Source organism: Martes martes, assembly GCF_963455335.1.
Source record: "Martes martes genome assembly, chromosome: 1".
Taxonomy (NCBI): Eukaryota; Metazoa; Chordata; class Mammalia; order Carnivora; family Mustelidae; genus Martes; species Martes martes.
This window is the reverse complement of record NC_137888.1, coordinates 195,911,195-195,932,853: the sequence shown is the minus strand read 5'-3', so window position 1 is coordinate 195,932,853 and position 21,659 is coordinate 195,911,195. Positions and strand designations below refer to the sequence as shown.

The window sequence follows — 21,659 nt, the reverse complement described above, 5'->3', positions numbered from 1 at the left end:
GTGCCTCTGGAATCCAGCTGCAGGGGGTGGGAGGTAGAGCTTGTGGCTGATGTTTTTCTCACGATGAGACTAGGGTTTGGTCACTCCGACCTTCAGTTGCTTGGTCTCTGGGTGTAGTTGGCCTTATGGATACCTAGCAAAACAGTGCCCATGCATACACACACACACACATACACACACTCTCTCTCCCCTATTAACTATTTCTTCATCTCCATACCTGTACTCTCCATTGATTTTAATATCTGCCTGGAAAGTCCCCAATTTTTTAAAAAGATTTTATTTAAAAAAAAAAGATTTTATTTATTCTTTTGAGAGATTGAGAGCGAGCGCGAGAGAGTACAAGCAGGGTAAAGGACAGAGGGAGAAGCAGACTCCCCACTGAGTAGGGAGCCCGATGAGGGACTCGATCCTGGGAGTCCGGGATCACAACCTGAGCAGAATGTAGATGCTTATCCAACTGAGCCACCCAGGCTCCCTGGAAAGTCCCCAATTTTCAAATGTTCTGTTCTTCACCTAATCAGTCATTCTCCACTAATTAACTGGACTTTTGTCTTAAATGAACTTTTAACTCAGGATAGTTTTAGATTTACAAAAAATTGTGAAGATAGTACCGGGATTCCCCATATACCCAAACTCAATTTCCCCCATTAGTACCATCTTACATTAAAATAGTACGTTTGTAACAATTAGTGAACCAATACATTATTGCCACACTCAGAGTTCATTTAAATTTCCTTAGTTTTCACCTAATGTCTCTTTTCTGTTCTAGGACCCCACCCAGGAGACCACATTGCACTGAGTCATCCTGTCTCCTTAGGTTCCTCTTGGCTGTAACAGTTTGTCAGATTTTCCTTGTTTTTGATGATCTTGAGAGTTTTGAGGAGTACCAGTCAGGTATTTTGAGAGCCCTCACTTGGCATTTATCTGATGTTTTTCTCACGATGAGACTAGGGTTATGGGCCTGGGGAGGGAGACTACCCAGGTCAAGTGCGTTATCACATCATATCCAAGTTACAAACTATCAACATGTCCTCCACTGTTGATTGGCGACCTTGGTCGTCTGCTGAGGTATGTTTTTCAGGTTTCTCCAGCATAAAGGTACTTCTTCTCCCCACTTTCCAGACTGTGCCTTTTGGAAGGAAGTTACTCTGTGTAGCCCATAATTAGTGAGTGGAGATTTATGCCCCCTCCCTCGTTGGGGACAGAATATCTATACTATTTGGAATTCTTCTGCATGGGAGATTTACCTATTCTCTCCAGCTTGTTTATTCAGTCATTCATTTATGTCAGTCCAGACTTAGGGATAGGCATAGTGTATCCTGGGTTATAATCCAATAGTGCTTTATTTATTTTGTTGCTCAGATTATCCCAGCTCTGGCCATGAGGAGCTCCTGAGTCCTTTACACATGCCCTCATTATTGTGTGTTTTGTTCTGTTTTGTTGTTGGGGATTTTTTGAGCACTTCTTTACTTTTTGGCACTACAAGATGCCCCAGGGTCCTCTTGCATGATTTAAATATATGTTTTTACAAATGATCTGTCTGTTAGAATTAATTACTGTTTTATAACATAGGACCTAGAACAAATAGTTCACTCGGGGAGGATAGAAATAGATGTTAAATAAAAATCCCCCAAAGGGCCTTCTCTATTTCCTCTAATCCTTCCTTACCTTTGTAGGAACCATGATCTAGGGCCAGATATCTCAGAAATCTTACCTTCTACTTCCCTTTATCCTCAACCACTCTCTTTCTTGTCAATTTGACTGTTTTACAGATGTTTGCCTTCTTTGCCATCCCACTGCCAGTGCTCAGCTCAGACCCCTGTGCCTCAGAGGACTATAGCAAAAGCCTTCTCTCTGCATGATTTCCTATGTGCCCTTGCTTTGCTGACAAATGCACCCTTCCCCTTCTGCTGATTTCCATAAACATCTGCTAGCTCTTTAGTTAGGATGGCCGCTGAGACTGGCATCCAAGGCCTTCCACAAATATGGCCCTACTCAGCAGCATCTCCCCGGACACCCCACCCACGGGCACTCGGCCATTTCTACCCTGGAACACTGGGCCCTGAGCATAAGGCTTGCAGTCTGGAGAGCTGTAGTCTCTATCCTTGGCCTGTTGAACCGAGCATAAGGGCTGGTTTTTTCATGTACTGGCCTCTGCTTATGCTCCTATTAGAGCAGACATTATTCTTCACCTGTTCCTACAGTTGTGTACCCATCTCTCCCATGAGATGGGAAGCCCCTTAATGGCAGGGACCTGTTTGTCTTATTAACCTTTCTTCCCACGTGGTGTGGGGCTCCGGACCCACATTCAGAGGCAGTTTGATGTCTACTGAATTGATGGAAGTGCTTGTACCTTGTGTTCATGAGCCTGTTGTTTTACTGTCAAACACCAGAGGGCACTGTTAGCATATTGAGGAAGGAGATCATCGCCCTGGAGAGCTGGGAGGTTGAAAAAGGCGTGTTTGTGAAAGCTGGCTTCTGTGTTGGGATTGCGTAGGACTCATGGCTCTTCGCTTGTTCTAAGCACATCCATTTGCGTTTATTCATGAGGTGTGCTCCTGCTGGGTTTAGAGATCAGTATAGAAGTTACTAATGATAATTTCATCACATCCTCAGACAGGTCTGCCTTCATGGTCTGTCCAGACCCAAAGTGATCCTCCTAATTCCGGCTGCACTCCTCTTCTTGCCCAAAATGAGGACTGCCAGTCCCAAGGGAAATGGGTGATACAGTTCTGTTCTTCTGCCCCACTCTCCTTACACACACATACACACACTCTGACATTAAGACCTCTGGTTAGTGACATCGAAGGTTCTACCTGTGCACCAGACAGGAGGTTGCTTGAGAAATAGCGTCTCCATTGGCCCAGAATCCAGCGACACCATGCTAGCTCCTGTACGCTCCCTACGGACTAAACTAGGAAGCCCCATTGGGGGGGGGGAGCTGCTGTTTGGAAGGGTCTCATGCCTTGTACATTTTTTTCCAAAAAGCAATGTAGCAATTGGAGGCCATAAACCAAAAAGTTGTTATTTTTCAGAAAACCGAAAACGAAAACCTTGATCTAGCTTCTCTGTAGCAAACCACCTCCAGCATGTGCAACAGCTGTGCAGTGTAATGGCAGGAGGCCCGGATGAAAGGAAGGAGGCCCAGGGTTCCTCCCTCTTGTCTTTGCTGTAAACTTGTTCCTTGACCCTGCCCTGCGAGCACCTCTGATAAACAGGAAGGCATCCACGCCATCAGTGTCTATCCCCCTTAGAGCATCTGAGACCTGTCTAAGCCATCAAAGGGATCCCCAGACCCCAGGAGCATTCTGGAGGGGACTCCAGACTCACCAAAAACAATTCCCCATTGTGTTCCCCCCTCTTGGAAATCAGGGATTTGTAAACAGGCCCTTACATTTAGACAGGTCCTGCCCTGTCTTTGTGCTGGTGTGTTTTTTCTTCCCTAAACAATGTCCTTTCCAGCAGGGCCAGCCTGTTCACACCATTGTCTGAGACCCTTGGACTACAGGAAACAGCACCAGATTCTTATCAGCTGGGGGTGGGGGGCAGCGTGAACAGATGAGGTCATGTCCATAAAGCAAGCTGCCGGTCTGCCACATCACTCTTCTGTACCTTTATCTGTGAGAGCAGAGCCCCCCTTGTCCTGCTAATAGGCCTATCTGGGCTTTCTGTGTCCCTCATACCGTAGTTCTTTCCATTTGATGACAGACACCTGGACTCCACCGCAGGCCTCTGTTGACTCATTTTGGAATCCTTGCCAGCCCACAAAGGTCTCCCTTTCCTGGTCTTGCCTCTCTGCCCAATGGGATGCTTATGGAAGTGGAACACACCCCGTTGGGCTGGATTAGGGTACACTCCAGTCGTCTTCCTCCCTGGGGGAAAGGGGTCAAGACTGGTCACCTGAGTCCTCCTCAGCAGAGTCCCTGAGTGCAAGCTCCCGGCTGAATGCTAGGGTCTGGGTGAGGATAGGGGCAGGTGTCCCTTATGAGGCCTCCCTGGAGTCTGTGCAACATTTCCCATCCTCAGCGGAGAATGGTCTTTTAAAAGGCTGCATTGAGGAACCAGGAATTTCCCTAGTGAAAATCCAGCGGGGAAAGTGAAAGGTTTCATTAGGACAAGGCCTCTAGGGAACCAGCCCAGTAGTGGTACCCACAGCCAGGGTGGGCAGGGGAAGGGCAGTGGGAAGTGGGCACAGGGCCATAGTTGCTGTTGCCTCATCTTCTGTTCCCCAGAGGTGGGGGTGAGGCCGGAAGAGGAGCCAGGGCAGGGGCCCAACAATCCTTAAGCCCCTAGTCAGGTATTGTATGAAACCTAGCCTCACCCACTCAGCCTCTCCCTACACCAGGGCCAAGTCTGCAGTCTCAGAAAACCCTGGGGATTTGATCTTGGTGTGGCCTGAAACTTCTCCTTTGGGAGACCCTGAGAACCAGCAATTGGGGAAGCCTAGGGTGGATCCCTAACTAGGGATGGAAACCAGGCTGTTTCCGAGCAACTGTCTCCTAGCTCTAAGAAGGAGAAGTAGCTGGCTGGAGAAGCCTCCGTGCCCTGGACTGACAAAGGCATGTGAGTGAGTTCCCTGCCCAACCCCCCACCCCCAATGTAACTGATCTGGGCCCCTGGAGGGGACAGCATGACTCCTGATGGCTGCTGTCTGCTCCCTCCTCCAACTGAGGGTTTCGAGGGATGTCTAGAAACTGACCTGGGCTTAGCTGAATGCAAGGAGGCCACTTGAGAAAGTGAAAAGAGCTGTTTTCCTCCTGTATTCTGCTCCCTCCCTACACCCACCCTTCCTTAGAAATGAGTCCCTTGGACTGCTGGACAGCCACAGGCTTGGGGTAAACCCTAGTCATCCACAGAGGATCTGGCCAGGAAGCGGGCTGTGGAGGCAGACCGGGTGCGGGAGGATGGGCAGAGGCCAGACCCAAGGGCCGGCAGACTGGCGGCGCGGCTGCCTTGGCCTGGGATGGGGGCTCCTGCTCCGGTGCCTGTCGTGGGAAGCCAAGCTGTGGCTCTCCGACTGGGAGGCCAGGACCTCCACAACTTACAGGCTTAGAAAGCAGAGATTAACAAACCAATCTCACATGGCAGGGGAAGGAATTAATCAAATCCGCGTTTTCTCAAAGTACGTTTCAAAACATTAGAAACATGAGGTGGTGATCACTTGATGGGAAAAAAAGGACCCCAGGTTTGGGAGAATCATGTAGCTTGTAGCAGACGTGCAAATTAATGAGACATTATTGTGGGCTTCTTAGGGACTTCACAGGGCAAACGCACTGCACACACTGCAGCTCCGTGGGGCTAAAGGGACAGAAATCCCCATATTTATTTGACCCTTGTCACCCTACACCCATTTGGGAAATGATGACACTGGCCCAAAGACAAGCGGAAGTATGGGACTTTGAGGAAAAAGCTGCCAGAGAGAGAGAGGGAGGCCCCTGAGGCAGGAAATAACGGCTCAAGGTGGGAGGCCTGGCGGGAGAAGTCCAGGCCCAAGGGTTGGGAAGGTGGGAACAGAGCTGTTGTGGCCTAGGGAGAGAAGAGGCTGTGGAGGCCGAGTGCCTCCCAGCCCCACACTCTGTGCCAAGTGGGTGCTGATGATGCTTCTTGGGTGATGGCTTAGGACAGGGTACAGTGGTTCGGTGCTGCCAGGCCCAGGGGCAAAAAGAGGACCCCTGCTCCAGGGCTTCGAGATGGGACAGATGACTGACTTGTTAAGCCCCCCTACTCTGGCGTATGGATTGAGGGGCCCATACTCAGCATGCTAGCAAGAGGTTAGCCTGGCAAGATGCCCCTCCCCTCTTCGAATCACTCCTGCCTTTTCTGGGCTCTGTTATCTGGGCAGGGGCATGATGTCACCGGGGGAGTGGGAGCCACGGGCTGTGGCGCCTTCAGCAGCATCCAGACTTCCCCTCCTCCTCACAAGCTTCTACGCCCACAGCGCAGCCCAGCACCCCAGGCAAGAGCACAGTGGCCTTAATATACGTTGGTATGTGGCACGCCAAGTAGACAGGCACCAGTCCAAGTGTTGCTGTTACAAATATTGAGTGTTATTGTGGAAAAAGGAGCAGGGCTGCCTACGTGCCCAGCTGCCCTTTGCCAACAATTTTTTTTTTCTGACTCAAGATCTTCCTGAAGCCCGAGAAGGTCAGTCTCAGAAGCCTGAGGGGCAGGAGTTTCCTAACTTAATAAGCCATCTCAGTTTCTTAGACAAAGCCCTTTGACTCCTTCCTTCCTTCCCCTCACGTCCATCTCCCTCCCTTCTAGAATATACCCCTTAGGGTGTCCTTCTCCCGTCTGGAATGGATGGAAAGGCCCTTCCTTTCTAGTTCACACAGATGGTATCAGTCAAGTTAGAACAGAAATACAGAGATGCAATAATGATATAATTATGTGATATATTCACTCCAGCGCTTTCCTTGTAGGTCTGTGTGGTAGACCACCATGTATCCTCATCAGAGCACAGAGGTGGTCATGACAATAAAAATAAAAATAGTAATTAGGAGAAGTGTGCTCTGCAGACAGAGAAACCACAAGGCCGATCTCAACATATGAATATAAAAATAGAATTCACACATAGAGGCATTTCCAGGAGTTAATCATACACAGTACCTCATGGGTGGGAGGTGTGGGGAGTTGGCAAAAGCTGTCCATAATTTTCTAAGTACAGGTGTTCCTTGTTCAGGATTGTGAGCTCCTCTTCCATTTTCCAGAGTAACTTCCCCCAGAGAACCCTGCCTGGAGCGGCCCATGCCTGGGTCTAGCCTAGAGGCCACTGAGAGCCTGGCCATTTCTTCCTTGCTTTGCTGGGATAGTGGGCCTGCAGCTCTGTGCACTACAATTCCCGGGGCTCTGTGCTCTTCCCTGCCCCTCTTGCATGGCCTCTGCCTCCCCCTCTGCTCCCTTCTCCGTCCCTCCTCCCCACAGCCTTCCTCTCCTCCGCTTTTACCTGCAGGCCTCCCAGCCACAGAAACCCCAGGCCTGAGGCGTCCCAAGGGGGTGTTGGGTCAATCTCAGTGCCTCTGGTTCACTGTCTGTGAAGTCAAAGAGGAAGGGGGGCCTATTTCGGATCCCAGTTCTCTGGAGGTGATGGGGTGACTCACATAAAACCCAAGGCAGATGCACAGTCTGGGTTTGAGTTCAACGGGCGGAGCAGGAAGCCCTGTCCTGCTTTTTATCTGGTGCTTTTTTCTTTCTTCATCTTGGTTGTTTTCATGGGGGGAATCTCGAACTTGATGCTCTTGTCCCCCTCCTGTCGGTTTTGTGCGTCACTAAACCTGCTCATATGCAGGCTGGGACAGACTTTTCATTCAGTCCTCCTCCTCCTCCCCTCTGTCCTCCCCAGCCCAAGAAACACATCACTGAGTATGGCAAAAACACCCCTACACCCCCAGACCGAATGCATCCCGGCCACCTGTGCCTCACCCCCAAGAACCAGCAGGACTTAGCAGGCTTTTGCCCTCTGTTTTTTTTTCCCCCTTGAAAGAGAAAAGTCTTCATAAATGAAACCATTTACCACCAACTCTGCTTAGTAGAAACCAAAGGTTCCAGGGTGGGAGACACCTGGTTTTCCTGTGGCTCCTGGGCTGACTCTCAACGTTTCCCCATCCCAGAGGCCTCCCAACCCTCTGTGACAAAGCCCCAAACCTGGTCCTCCCACCCAGCGGCAGGTTTCCACCCTCCCCAGCTATGGGCATGCTTGCACTGCCCCGTGAGAGACAGCCCCCTCCTCCTGCCCCACACTTCCCCAGCTCCCCTCTCCCCAGCTCTAGTCCACAGAGCGGGGGTTGACATTCCCCCACAACCCACCCTCTCCCTGCTCATCAGCCTGGATACCCTGATGGTGGGAAGGGAGAATCCTGTCAGGAGCTCTGGGCATCGCAGGGAACCCGGCCTGGCAGGGTGGGGTCTGTGGAAGGCAAGTCAGGCTTCGAGGCACCGCTGGGTTTATGAAGTAGGGCCTGAGGCCCAGACCACCCCCTGGGTGCCAGCGAGCTCTGGCTGTCCATGCTTCTAGGATTCTGTGAGGGAGAAGAAGTGGTGGGCAGCAGCAGGGAGCCACCAGGATATCAGGGCACAAAGCGGGGGGAGGGTCTCGCTGTTTCACCCTCCCAGCATCTCCACTTTCCCGCCCGAGGTCGCACTAGGTCCCCTTAAGGGTGCTACCTGAGAGGCAACTTCCATCTTCCTCCCTCTGCCTAAGCCCCACCCCCCCCCCCCCCCCCCGCCCAGGCACCTCCTTGGACACACCCACACAACCACTCCAAGGGTCACTCAGAATGGCCATTGTTCTGCCTGCTGGGAAAGACCCACCCAGCCCTCTCACCACTGGGCACAACCGGAAATGTGCTCTGGGGGCCATATCTGAGAACAAACAGCAGGCCCACTGGGGTTGGCAGCAGCCAGAGGGAGCTGGCTCCAGCTAGGACTGGAAGCGCAGAGGGGCAGGGAACAGGCCTTGGACATGGGGCGCCTCCATCGGGCCCCAGCCTTTCCTGGGGGCAGCCTGGTAGAAGTACGGGGGGCAGAGACTCCTCTATCTCTAAGAGGCAGTTGGGCATGCGGGCCCCCCTCTGCCCTAGCTGGGTGGGTGGGAGACTCTGGGGGCTGCTGGGCCACCCAATCCCTCCCGACCACCCTCTGCTCCATGCTCTTCTATGCGGCCTCCACCTCCCGGGGCGTCCGATTGCGCTCGGCCTGCACCCGGCTCTTCACCTTCTTGCCCAGCTCCAGCCCCGGCCAGCTCTTGCCCTTGGCCTGTTTGCCCCGGCTCCTGGAGGAGCACCACACGCGCTCGCAGTACTCGTCCACCCGAGGCAGGTTGGCGAAGCCGATGAGCTGCAGGATGTCCTTATACCAGGCCTTGGAGGGGGTAGAGGCCAGGCCTCCCCGCGCTGGGGGCTCCTCCGGCCTTGGCTCCCGGAGAAACAGGCTGTGGAGCTGTGAGGCCGCGATCACCTCCAGAGCCAGGCGGACCACGGTCTGGGAGAAGCCATGCTCCAGCGTCTTGCAGGTGTAGATGCCAGCGTCCAGGTGGCTGAGTCTGCGGAACAGCAGCCCCTGCTCTGTCTGCAGGACCCGCTCATCTGTCTTTACCTGGTGGGCGTGTGGGAGGGTGTGAGGGGGGCGTAGAGTAGGGCACACACACCAACAGTTTCCCTCCCTGCAGTCTCCAGATTCATATCTCAGGGCCCCGTGCTGAAGCACTCCTCTCCTGGCTCTGTCCTGCCCAGGCTGGCTTCCTCCTCCGAACTGTCAGCTAACTGCAGGCAGGGTCTCACTTTCCCAGGATTCAGGACTGGGCCTGCAAAGGAGGCTTTTGGTTTCTCCCCTAGTCAGAGGTCTAGGGCACCTACCTTGGCCTTGGGGGGCCCTGCCACATAGTCCCAGAGACCAGAGTGGGTAAAGGTATTTAAGGGCTTTTATTCAGGGAGGGTTATACCCACAGACCTAGGACCAGAAGTCCTCACCACTCTGCACACACACACACAGACACACACACACACACACCCCCTTCCCTTTCTCTGACTGCACTATTCACTCTCCCAGCCAGGGGTGGGCTGAGTGCCCATCGCAGGGCAGGAGGCAGTCGTGCTACTCTGATCCGGCCTGGATCCCATCTGCACATCTGCACGTGGAGGCTGGATCGCCTGGGCGGTAAGTATTATGTAACCATCTTGTTGCTTGCTGCCTCTGGCCTCCTGGGGGTGTCTTCTTAGTGCCTAGCCCAACAGCTGGCCCCAAGCTGGCCTCCCCCGGTTCCCAAGCTGGAAGGAGAGCCCCTCCTGTAATGAACGCCCTCCTTTCCCCTTCCCTGCCCGTGGGAGAGGCTGGAGAATGGTTCCTCACCCTGCCACACCCACACCCTCCTCAGGCCCCAGAATGAAGCCATTTCTGGGGTTGACGGACCTTTCCGGATGGGGGAGGAGAGGGTCTGGGCAGACAGCTAGACTCCGAAGAGGAAGTGTTGAGCTAGGCAGTGGGTGTGTGGTTTAGGGGTGTATGTATGCACAGGTTTCGGTGCAAGTTAGGCACCCCCTGGGCAGAGGAGAACCAGGAACCCCTGGGAAAGAGACCTTTCAGAGAGGAACCTTATGTGTAAAAGCATGGGGGGCTTCTTGGCCAGGCCAGCCCCCCTTCCCTCTCTTCCATCTCTGCTCCCCACCTCCCAGAGCTCAGCCCAGTGCCTGGGAGTTAGCGGGCTCCCTGTCATGGGACGGCTTGCAGCCAGCTCTTGCCTGGGCGTTCCCAGGGGCAGAAAGAAGGGCACCTCCTTCTAGGCACCCCAGGGACTTAATACACACTTTTCTTCAGTTGACCTTGGCAGGTTCCCCCCAGAGCCCCTTCCTAGGTTCAGAGAGGGATATGGCGTGATGAGACGTGGAGGCTGGAGGCAGCGTCCTTGCTCACCTGGTCAGGCCCCTGGCCCCCTGGCCTCTGCACGAACCAGTGCACGGCCGCCTGGGAAGACTTGGGCAGGCACTCCAGGAAGGTGCTGTTGTGCTCCGTGCCGTAGACCTTGGTGGCTGCTGCGGAGCCTGCAGCCTCCTCTGGGGGAAGGGGGGAGGGGGGCTCAGCTCAGGACTGTGGGACCCCGGGGTCCCCCACCAATGTGACAGGGACCTAGGTGTCCATCACTCTGTCCAAAGACCCTCCACCCATACACTGACGGGAGCTGCACACATAGGAAAAGTGAGGTGGAGGGGGGCTGTTAACACAGGACCAATAAGGCCACACTTCCCAGGGGTTGAGCCCAGGCCAGAGGGGTGAGGAGGGGCCTATGGGAGCCCAGTGGGTCTGCGCACCTCCCCCACCCCCACCTGCCACCCACTCACCTTCCTGGCTCTCAGCCAGACACTGCAGGGCAGGGTTGCCGTGCCGGATGTCCTGCCTGCGGAACCGGCGCTTGCCGGGGCCGGGCCGGTAGCGGGCGCAGGAGGCCCCGTCCCAGGCACAGTATGGGTCTCGGGCCAGGCAGCACTCAGCACAGGCACTGCCGTAAGTTTCACACTGGTGCAGCCGCAGCCGGGCCACACCTAGCCTCGAGCCCACATACAGCGTTTGCTGGCAGGGACACAAGCAGAGCCAACATGAGCCCAGGCCCCACCTAGAAGCAGCTAGGCTCTTGGCCCCTTGGGCTTCCTGAGAGCACCCCACCATTTGCAGGCAGTCTTCCAGAACCTCTTGGGTGCCTCCCCAGATGCCAGAAGTGTTTATCATGCACCTGACACACACCAGATCCTGTGCTAGGACACAGAGGGCAGGGGGCAGGCCTTGTTTCCTAAGGGGCTTCTCCAGGCCCTTCCTGCTGCTGACTTTTGCTCTCTACCTCAATAACCTTTATCCTGACTTGCCTCTGAGCTTAGAAGTACACTCTGCTTTAAGCAATCCCAATACAAAAGTTGGGATTTACCCAAAGATAAACCGGGGCGATAAGCTTGAGATTTTGCCGCTTGCAAAAGGACCAAGCAGGCCTCTAAAAAGTGGCTCTCCCTTGTAGGGTTTAAATTCTGGATTTTGTTTTCAAGCAGGAAGCTGTCGGCCCAGGGGGACTGGCTTTTGTGGATCTCGCCTTCTCTGAACACAGCCTCACTTACTCAGGGTTCCCACTGCCCACTGGTTTCATGCATGGCATCTCAGCTCCCTGCTGGACTCTCGAGCATGCCAAGGCCTCACCAGGCAGCCCCAGGGGCTGCCGCAGCCCCGTTTTCCAGCAGACAGCAGCCTGTCGGTGCTCAGAGAGTTTCAGAGGGGGGTCAGAAGAAGGAGGAGGGGTGGGATGGCAGCTGCTCTTACCCTTTTGACAGAGATTTCCATCTCGGTGATGGGTGTTGGCACCTGCAGAAGGAGGAGGATCTCAGAGAGGGGTGGGCTGGGGCCAGCTGTGTCACTGCTTCAGCCTCCTCCAGCCCTCACATGGGAGCCACCTACCTCCCAGCCTGGGTCAGTGAACTCCCTGGCAACTAAGGCCAGACAGTCTTTCCCAGACATCAGGTTATTAGAAAGGTCCCCTCACCCTGGCTGGCCTCCAAGGAGGAGGCTTAGTGGAAAGCGCAAAGCTCCAGTGTCCCTTCCCACAGCCCTGTTCTCTAGGAATGAGGCAGCTGTCCCACATCATCCATCCCATGTCAGGATCCCAGCAGCCCCCCAGACGCAGATGACGCCCTGCCTGGCTCTATAGAGGGGCTCACAGAAGCCCTTAGGGACTTGGGGGTCTCAGCCACCCCCTCACCGTGACTTGAGCCTGGCAGGGCTTTGTCAAGGGGGGATCACCTTGGACACCCTTCCCTAGGCCCTCCAAACTTTCTCTGGGCCCCACGGCCAGACAGCATCAGCAAGGCACTTTCTCCTCCACTGGCTGTGAGCTCAGTAAGAACAGGCCCATCTCCCTCCTGCACTTTGCTCCTGTGTCCCAGGAGCCAGGCCTGGACCCAGTAGTGGGCCTGGAGGGGACCCTTCCCATCAGTGCCCCCTCCCCCCAGCCAGCCCTCACCTTAAACACCTGGAGCTCCTCCAAGACCACCTCCTCGGACTCAGTGGCGCCCCCACCCTGGAGAGCGATGACTTTGAGTACGGAGCCTGAGTCTGGGGCAGGGGAGAAGGGGTCAGTGGGAGAAGGAGCAACCCCCTCCAGCCTGCACACCTCCCCGGCCAGGCCTCCCCACTCAGCCCACCCACCAGTCCCCAGGAAGATGACGTCGTAGGTCCCGTCCTCTGCCTCCACGCGGTCCACCACGATCTGGTGCAACTGCTGGGCCAGATGCGTTTTGACAAGCAGGGGGCGGCCCAGCCGTGGCCGCACAGGCCAGAACATAAGTGGGTGGGCTCTGGCAAATTGCAGCACCTCATCCGGGTAGTTCTTGGTGCTGCCAAAGGGTCGTCCTGGCTGTGCTGTCATCTTGCTGGGGCACTGTGAGGAGTGGCAGGGGGGCACCTGAAGTGTCCTGGGGCCACATGCTCCCCAGCCCAGCCTGTTTCCAGGTCCCATGGCCTGGGCATGCCCACATCAGAGGGGCCATGCTTGCCGTAGCAGAGGCTCCTTGACGTGGCCAGGGCTCTGCTCCCCTCCTTCCACCACCCGGCCCCTCTGGAGTCCCAGCCCAGCCGCAAGGTTGTCCCAAGGTAGAATCCCTCTAGGAACTGCTCAGCCCTCTCTCCCGGCCTGGCTCCAGGCCGACACTCACCACTCCAGGCCGAGGGAAGGGCACCTTGCCCCCATAGGGTCCCCACTGGTGCTGGGGACCATCTTGGTGGGCAAAGGGCCCCTTGAAGACCTCCCAGATATCCTCCATGTGGTACACGCAGACAGCGAATCCCTGGAACACGGCACTGCCGAGGACGCACAGGGACAGTCAGGTCAGAGTGGCTGTCACAGGTGAGAAGGGGCAGCCTGACTCCATGGACAGGACAGGGGGTGATCGTGCCTGCAGACAGCAAAGACCAGAAAACGAGGACACCCAGACAAAGACAGAGAGAAGGAGGGAGAAAATAGAGCCTCCGAGTCCTTGAGTCAGGGACAGAGACAGAGACCCACCGTAAAGCCGGGCCACAAAAGCAGGGGCTCAACAGAGGACGCTAGTGTGCAGAGACTGAACCAGAGCTAGGGAGATGAGGGGAGACCCGTGTGCCCACCTGACCGTGCTAAACAGAGCATACACCTCGAGGGTCTTCCCTGAGCTGGGCCACAGCAAGAACACGTCCTCTGGGAGATAGAAGGTCACTGTCAATGCCGCCCACTCACTGCTCTGAGCCCTCTGCACCCGCACCCGCACCCGGCCCTGGCCGTGGCCTTACCCAGCTGGTCAAAGTGGGTCTCGGCACCACCAGGGCCAGGCACCGAGCACACCAGCCTGGCCTTGAGGAAAGTGCTCCATTTGCTCACCAGCACACGCTGGCCACCGAGGTCATTCTGGGGGTGAGGGTCAGAGTCAGCCTCCAGCTCCACGGGGATGGGCCCCCCTCCTGCTCCTCCAACCCTCACCCTTGGAGGGAGAGGCACGGATGCTGGCTTCACACCCTTGCCTCATTTTCCCCCCTGCTGCTGGTGGGGACGGGTGTAGGAAGGGAGTGGGTGAGGATCAGACCTCACCACCTCCTCCCGGCTCTCACCACGCAGACACGGCCGACGCGGCTGACGGTGACACGGCCTGGGCCACCATCGGGTGAGGGCACAGTTTCCGAGAAGAAGAAGTACACCTTGTCATCATCCTGGTCAGAGTTGTCAGCAATCCGGGCAGCCATCACAAACCGCGGGTCTGGGAGGTGACAGGGTGCAGCTGGTTGGGGGAACCTCACAGGGGAGGATGGGAGCGGGGTGGGTGGAGGAGGTACCAAACCTCCACTGTGGGCTGGAGTCCCAGGGAGTAGAGTGGGGCTGGGCTGTCCCTCCCATCCCCACTCCAGTGCCAGGCTCTCCTGCCTCCCTGTCGGGGATGGGGGCAGATCCCAGTTAGCCTTGCCCCTGGAAGACCCTGGGCTCACCATGTAGGAGGTTCTGGTCAGAGTCAGAACGCAAAGCTGGCCGGGGACCCCCGCTCCGGAAGATCATGGCCTCGCGGCCTAGGAAGTCAGCCGTGAGGCCCGTGTACAGCTCCCCACCTGGGTGAGAATGGGGCAGAGTCAGGGGAGGAGGGCCAGGCCCCGTAGCTGTTCCCAACCCTTCCCAGTGACATCGACCAGCACCCACCCTCCTCATACCCGTCCTGGCCTGGACATCACCCACCTACAGAGGTGCTGGCGAAGGGACTGCTGGGCTCATGCGGGCACCGCCCCCGCCCACTTTCCATACTGCTGGGCTCAAGGTGGAGCACATGCTGGGGGAGAGGGAGGAAAGGAGGGAAGGGTGTCACCTGAGAAAGCAGCCCAGCCCCCCACCCAGGCAGTGGCTATCGCGTGCAGCTGGAGAGTGGGCGGAAGATGTCCTCATTCAGGGCCCCGCCAACGGGGTCAGCCTGGCACAAAGATGCCTTTCAGCCCCCTGACCTCTCTGCCCTGAGCCGGGCTCAATGGGAAGTGTTCAGACAGCAGGGCGGAAATGTCACTGCGTCCCAGTCCCTTGCAGGGCCTGTGCCGGGCTCACCTCCCCACGGTGCCCGACCGTGATGAGGGCACAGGTGGGCTGAAAGGCCCCAGTGCCACACGCCAGCAGGTGGGTCCGGTTGTGGGGCTGCAGCACCCGTACGAAGTTGGCGCACTCCACCTAGCAGGGAGAAGGGGTGTGGTGGAGGGGGTGAGGAGGTGTTTACCGTCTCCTTGGGCCCCAGGACTCAGCCCTGCCTGGCTGATCAGCTCTGGGGACCTAGGGTAAGGGTGACATTCTTCACAAACTTTCAAGAGCCCTCAGGATCTGCTCCAAATACCCCAAGCACAAGTACCCCTGGGGAGTTGCCCCAGGCTGCCCTGGGGGTCAAGCCCTTGGTGTTGGTCATGGTTGGGGGACAGTCACTCTTTTTTTTTTTTTTAAGATTTTATTTATTTATTTGAGAGTGAGAGAGAGAGCATGAGAGCTGAGAGGCTCAGAGGGAGAAGCAGATTCCCCGCTGAGCAGGGATCCCGATGCGGGACTGTGGATCCGGGGATTCCAGGATCATGAATTGAGCCAAAGATAGTGGCTTAACCAACTGAGCCACTCAGGCGCCCGGGCAGTCTCTCCTGACAGCACTCACCAAAGGATCTCTTCCCTTGCGAACACACTCCTCCTTCTGTCCTGGTTGCGGTGGCCACTGGACCTGAAAGAGAGTCTGGCTGACTCCTGATCTCACAGTCTGTCTCCTCGTCCAGCCTCCCAGCTCACAGAGAGACCCTCCCCTCCTCCGTCCCACTCACCTCCCGGGGATCCGGCCATGACTGGTCTAGCCGCAGAGAGTAGATGGCATCACGACCCCCCAGAAAAAGGCGTTCCCGGTACTCATCCAGGTACATAGCCCGAAGGTCCAGGGAGCCCCGGGGACCCAGAAAGACAGCAGAACGGTTGGCAGACAGGAGATCTCGGAGGGAGCAGATTGGAAGTCAGCAAGTCCTGCTCCGCCCAATTCCCCCGCTAAAGTGTGGAGCTGGACGGCCCCAGCTGTGCGTTCACACACACACACACACCCCACATCTGGAAAATGTTTCCAGCCCCAGGCCTGCTGAAGGGCTTCTGGGAAACAGCTCCTGGGAGTGGGTGGGACGGGGGCTCTGAGCCCTGCTTCCTACCCCTTCATCCTTTAGTCCCTTGATCTTTCAGTCAACATCTCCTTCCCATCTGTGCCCATCTGTGCCCATCTGTGCCCACTCCAGTCCCCAGGGAAGATGGCGCCACCAGCAGAACTTATGGTAGCAAGCTGGGCAAAGTGCTGGGAAGAGCCTAGGGGAAGGCTGAGTGAGTGTGAGCAGTGGACAAGGCCGACTCAGTGGGACAGGTGTACAGACAGGGGAGAGCATTCCCAGCAGAGGAAACACCTGGCAAAGTCCTGGGTATGGGAAAGGCCGGCTACGGTCAGGTGGAGCCCAAGGCTCTGGTCCAGCGATGTAACTAAGGAAGACTTTCTCCTCCGTAGACACTGACCTCCCAGGCTCCAGCTGTGGGGGGTGGCTGGAGGGGGGGACGCTGGGCCCAGGAGCCAAGGATCCTGAAATAGTTTCCTGGGGCTTGGCTAGGGAGGTGGAGGTAACAGGTGGCCAAAGGGGCGTGCAGCAGGATGTGGTGGGAAGGGGCATTGGCCACCCCTGGGAAAGCCAGGTATCCCACACCTGCCCAAAAGTGGCAAGCCCGCACCCACTCCATCCCCAAACTCATCAACAGCCTCTTCCAGGAAGCCCTCCATGGCTGACAGTACTTTCAAGGGGATTTGCCCTATTTAAGCTTTTTCTTACGGCTTGACTTTTGCCCCAAACCACAGCTCCCAGGACAGGGCCACGTTCTCCCCCCCGCACTGGACCCAACCACGGACTCCAGAGTAGAGCCATGTCTCCTCTCCCAGACGTTCCAGAGCAGGCTGGGTCTCCCCACTTGGATTGGGGTTCCCAGGGAAGGTGATCACCCGTCTGGTTTCCCCAAGAAGTGTCACGGGGCGCCCGTGTCTCAGGGACCTTCCCTGTGGACCATCCCCACAGATTCAGAGAAGTCTGCACCAGCTGCAGCACGGAATACCAGGTTAGAGCCACGGGGGCACCTCCTGGGCCAGGATGGGCCAAGAGGGGAGGCTGTGATCCCCTTTGGGCTGTGAAGAGGCTCCGGGACAGAAAGGGAAGGACAAAAGCCAGCACAATGAAGTGGGCTACAAGAGGCAGATGGGAGGTGGGGCCTCTAGGCTGTGGGGACAGGGCGAGGGTTTCCACTGCAGGCTGCTGGCCCAGGCTCTCACAGGTGCCCAGGATCAGTGCACACCTCCTCCAGACCTGTCCTCTCCATCCCTCCCCATCTCTCCCTGCCCATCCCTACCGAGGCCTCTCAGGGCCTCCACGCTTCTCTCCTTTTCTCAGAAGCCCCCTCAAGTTGTCCCCCTGCGTCTCGCCTCTCCCTCCTCCACCCTCCGGGGACCTGCCCTGCCCTCCTCCCAGGTTCCGCCTCTGGCGGCAGCTGGATCACATCTCCAGGAATGACCGTGAAGTCCTTCCCACGGGCTATGTGGGAGTGACCGCATCCCTCCGGCGGGCAGAAGAGACTGCCCAGGGGCTGGCTGGGCACCCCTGAGCCGGGGATGTGGGTCCCGGGTTCCCACAGACGCACCCTTGAACAGGGCGTGCACTGCTGGTACCTCGGTAGGAGAGCCGCAGGCGGGGCACGCTGGGGCCGGGGCTGGGGCTGCCCCCGTGGAGCAGGAGGCCCCCCAGGAGGCAGCAGATGGCCCAGGCCGAGGGGACCATGCTAGGGAACCGAGGGCACCACGCTGCTGGCCGAGGTGCCCCGGGTCCGCTGCTGGCCGCTGGTTGTAGTTTGTTCCGCGGCTGCCAGGCCTGACACTTATAAGGCAGCGGCTCCGCCCCCTGTAGGGCCCAGAAGGCGGGGAAGGAGGAGGGAGGAAGGGAGGGAGGGAGCAGCGGGAGGCCCAACCCCCCTCCGTTATCCACCTGCTGCCTCTCTCTCCACCCTCATTGGTGTGATTAATGCCTCTGTGTCACATTGGCTAGTTTCCCATTGGGGAGACTCTTTCCCGGCTGGGGTGTGGGTGGTTTACACGAAACGTCCACAAACCCAAGTCCCCAGGCTCCAACAAAATGTCGTGGAGGCCGGGGGGAGGGGGAGGGGGAGACATAGCCTGGAAGAAAAGTCAGGGGTCAGAGATCAGAGGTTGCTGGGCTGGCCAGAAGTCTAGCTGAGCTCTCCTTTGCTCCCTGCCTTTCCATTGCCCATGACAGAGACTCCACGACAGAGACAGACTGACTCTAGCCCAGATCCCTGATACGAGGAGGGTCCAGCTCCCTGAAGCCCTGCCTGGCTCCCCAGCTCCCCTGGCAGGGCCTAAGTTGCCTGGGAGGGTCATTCCAGTCCAAGGGACTCCATGTTTTGGGTGGGGGCTTGACATCTGGCCACACTTCATAGATCTGGGGCTGGCAAGAGATGAGCCCAGCCTCCTCCACCCAAGCCTGTCCCTGTCTGGCCTCCAGGCCCCTTCCCAGCTCACTGGGGCAGAGGACAGGATGCACTCCATGCTCGAGGACTCCCCCATTATCCCTCAGCCCTGCAGATCCGTCAGAGCCCTAGGCCCCAGAGTGTCAGCAAGGGAGTAGTGGGTTCGTCCCCGAGTTCCCCTTTGCACACAGACACTATACCTATGTCCCTCCAGAGTGAGGGTGGAGGTAGGACACTTACCCCATCCCCCATTCCCACTGCCCTGCGCACTGATTCAGGGGCAGACAAGCCACAGAAGAGGGACAAAGGAGAGACAAGCCTGAGGGATTAAATAGGGGCAAGTGAGGAGACCTCCCTGGGCCCCCCATCCCACAGCAGCCCCTGTCTCTGCCCCCACCCCAGGCTGCCATTCCATCCCACCCTAGAGCCCTTCACTCAGAATCTGAGGCTCTAGTCACTAAGATCTCAAACTTTAACCAGAGTTGGAACTCCAAGGATCCTAGAAATTCCTGCAAGTTAGTCCTCCCAGATGGACCAGCCTGAGCTCTTCGATGGTGGTCAAGAAACTTGGGGCCATCAGAGAAGGAAGGACCTGGCCCAGGTCACACTGCAGGCTGACAACAGGCTCTGCTCAGCCCTGCCCCTTCCTGTCTCTTTTTTTCTTCTGGGACTTCTGGGGTACCGGGATCCTTCCTCCCCCACCCCCATCTCATCCCTGGAAGGGAAACAGGTTGGCTCCTCGAGTCAGCATGAGAAGGACCCAGGGACCTGGAACCCTGTCTCCCTGTCTCCATCACCCCCTGCTACCCACATACATGCCTCCCTCTAGGGGGTCCTGACCTGGCATTCGGTGAGGGGCAACTCAGGGAGGTCAGGGACTAGCATCAGCCCACCCCACCTCTGGCTTCTCCAAGAAACTTGGCCAAAGCCCTCCCATCTCTGGGCCTCAGTCTCCTCTTTCCATAGCTGGGGAGCAGCCAGCCGGCTTGGGTGCAGGCAGGCTCCACACTGGTGAGGTGTGCCTGTGCAGGGGCTGTCATGGGCCCTCAGGAGGGTGGAGCCCCTCTGCCTCCAGTTCCCTGGGGAGATGTTTCAGCCTGCAGACTGGGCTGAGGGCCAACGTCTGGCTGAAGATTGAGCTGGACAGCCCCTCAACTAGCATGTGGCCACCAGCTGTGATCAGGAGGCCCAACAACTCCTCAGTCTGCCAGCTCGCCCTGGGGGTCTCAGCTCAGCCAGCACCCCCAGCTGGGGCTGCGGGGAGGCCTGGGTATATTGGAAGCGGATATGCTGGGCAGCTCACTCCACACTGCAGAAAAACGGCCTGTTGCTGGGGCTGGGAGCCCGAGCGCTACTGTTAACTTGTTGTATGGCCTCAACCAGCTCTTCTCCCTCTTTGGGCCTCATTTCCCCAGTCAGGGAAGGGGGTGAGGATCTCCTGTGAAGGCCCTGCTTGCTGGCCGCAACTTGGAAACGGACCCCAAGTGTACCCTTGATACCCACTGATCAATGGGTCCAGCCACAGGAATCTTGTGCCATCTAATGGACACAGAGGGAACTGCAGGAGGTTCCCCTGAGTCAGGCCCTGGCCAGGGCAGTGGGGCCACCCCCAGAAACCAAAGCCTCTTGGGGCAGCAGGCAGTAACCAGATGACCGTACTACGAAAAGGCAGGAACAGCAGGAGACTCCAGTGATTGCTTCTGATCAAGAAATCAAGAGAGACTTCATGGAGGAAGCCCTATCTAGGCAAAGGATGACATAGCTCAGAAAAAATGGAGGGGACTGAACACAGCAGAACAAAGTAGATGATGCACACGGGAGATCTTAATGCTGGGTGCGGTGGGAGCTTGTTCCTGTGGTGTGCGTGCTTGTTGGATGTCTTTAGTTCTTCCCCAACCAACCTCATTCAGGAAAAGAGACCCTGGAACCATCACACAGACTCCCCTCCCTAAGGACCCCTCCCCCGCCCCCACCCAGCCTCCCCATGTAACCTCTTGATAGTGGTCCAGCCATACTCCTTTTTGGCTCATGGAAATCTTAACTCTCAGAGTTTCTCTCTTCTCCTTTCCTTATCCCAACAGCAGCCCATGTCCTCCAGGTGCCCCGACCCTAAGTCCTCCTCACCAACAACCACCTTCTCCTGTCCAGGCCTCAGTCACTGTCCTCATCCTCCAGCTCATCACTGATAAGGATGTGACCTCCAGCATCTCCACTCAGAATCCCTTCCCATGGACACCACAGTTCTTCCCTCATGCGTTCAGCCTGATTCCCCTTGCCCAGGTTGGATCCAGGCATTAAAACATTTCCCAGAGACCTGTAGCCTCTCACCTTCTGCAGCCTCACCCCTGCATCACGCATCACCCTTTGCCAGCCTTACTCGGGGTCCCCTCCTCCCGCCCCACACATTCCCTACCCCACCTTTAAATGAGCTTCCCTGTTTTCCATGTCTCCTCGCAGCTCCAGCGCATTTCCTATAAAGCTGCACCAGTGTTGTCCATGCCTGCCAGCTCCCTTTATCTCACCTCGCTCCTTTGATCCTCTCCAGTCGGGCTCCAAGGAAACCCTCCGGGCCACATGGTCAAGACCTCGGGGGCCTCCAGGTCCCTCACCCCAGGGCCACCAGCTGATTTCAATGTCCCCACCCTTCCCTCCTGGCTCCCAGGACTCCTCATTCAGCTGGGGTCTCTCCCATCCCCCTGGCCACACCTCCTCTCCTGGACTACCCACATGGGATGGCTGGTGTCCACCTGTCTATACTCCATCTCCCCAGGGGCCTCATCGGGACCGGGGCCGGGAAAGCCCTTCTTACTCAGGACACGTGACTTTATAGCGCTCTCTCTGCCCCCTCACTTAGCTCCAGCCCTGCCTGGACATCCTCACCACCCTGTCCCAGAGGCATCACAATTTGGACACGTACAGAAGATTCACTCTCTCTTCTGTGACTGTCCCACCTGAAACGCACTTCACCCAGGATCCCAGACCACTCCTGCCTCGTGGCCACCGAGTCTCCATAATCCCCATTCCAGCATCACATTGGTTCCCTCACTGCATTCATCACCCTCTTGTCTTCCTGAGCGATGGTCAATTTCATGAAATTAGGGACAGAGCC

General features: G+C 56.9%; 1 protein-coding gene across 1 annotated transcript; it reads right to left on the bottom strand.

Annotated features, from left to right (window-relative positions):
* Window positions 1-7,216: 7,216 nt before the first annotated feature.
* On the bottom strand, window positions 7,217-15,937 carry SEMA3G (semaphorin 3G). The gene is made up of 15 exons (XM_080810877.1): window positions 15,823-15,937; window positions 15,663-15,725; window positions 15,077-15,196; window positions 14,720-14,810; window positions 14,479-14,595; window positions 14,107-14,252; window positions 13,792-13,906; window positions 13,630-13,699; window positions 13,182-13,326; window positions 12,676-12,907; window positions 12,491-12,582; window positions 11,794-11,835; window positions 10,833-11,061; window positions 10,408-10,547; window positions 7,217-9,093 (listed from the first exon to the last, which is right to left on the bottom strand). Exons 1-15 carry the CDS (start codon window positions 15,916-15,918, stop codon window positions 8,653-8,655), a joined length of 2,139 nt encoding a protein of 712 aa, XP_080667003.1. The 5' UTR covers window positions 15,919-15,937; the 3' UTR covers window positions 7,217-8,652.
* Between the last annotated feature and the right edge of the window lie 5,722 nt (window positions 15,938-21,659).

Excerpts from the sequence above, each read along its gene's own strand:
- SEMA3G (XM_080810877.1), bottom strand. The coding sequence starts at position 15,918 with ATGTACCTGGATGAGTACCGGGAACGCCTTTTTCTGGGGGGTCGTGAT. Across the intron at positions 14,811-15,076 it reads CGGTCGGGCACCGTGGGGAG|CATGTGCTCCACCTTGAGCC; the intron begins GTGAGCCCGGCA and ends CCTCTCCCCCAG. Across the intron at positions 11,836-12,490 it reads AGGAGCTCCAGGTGTTTAAG|GTGCCAACACCCATCACCGA; the intron begins GTGAGGGCTGGC and ends CTCCTTCTGCAG.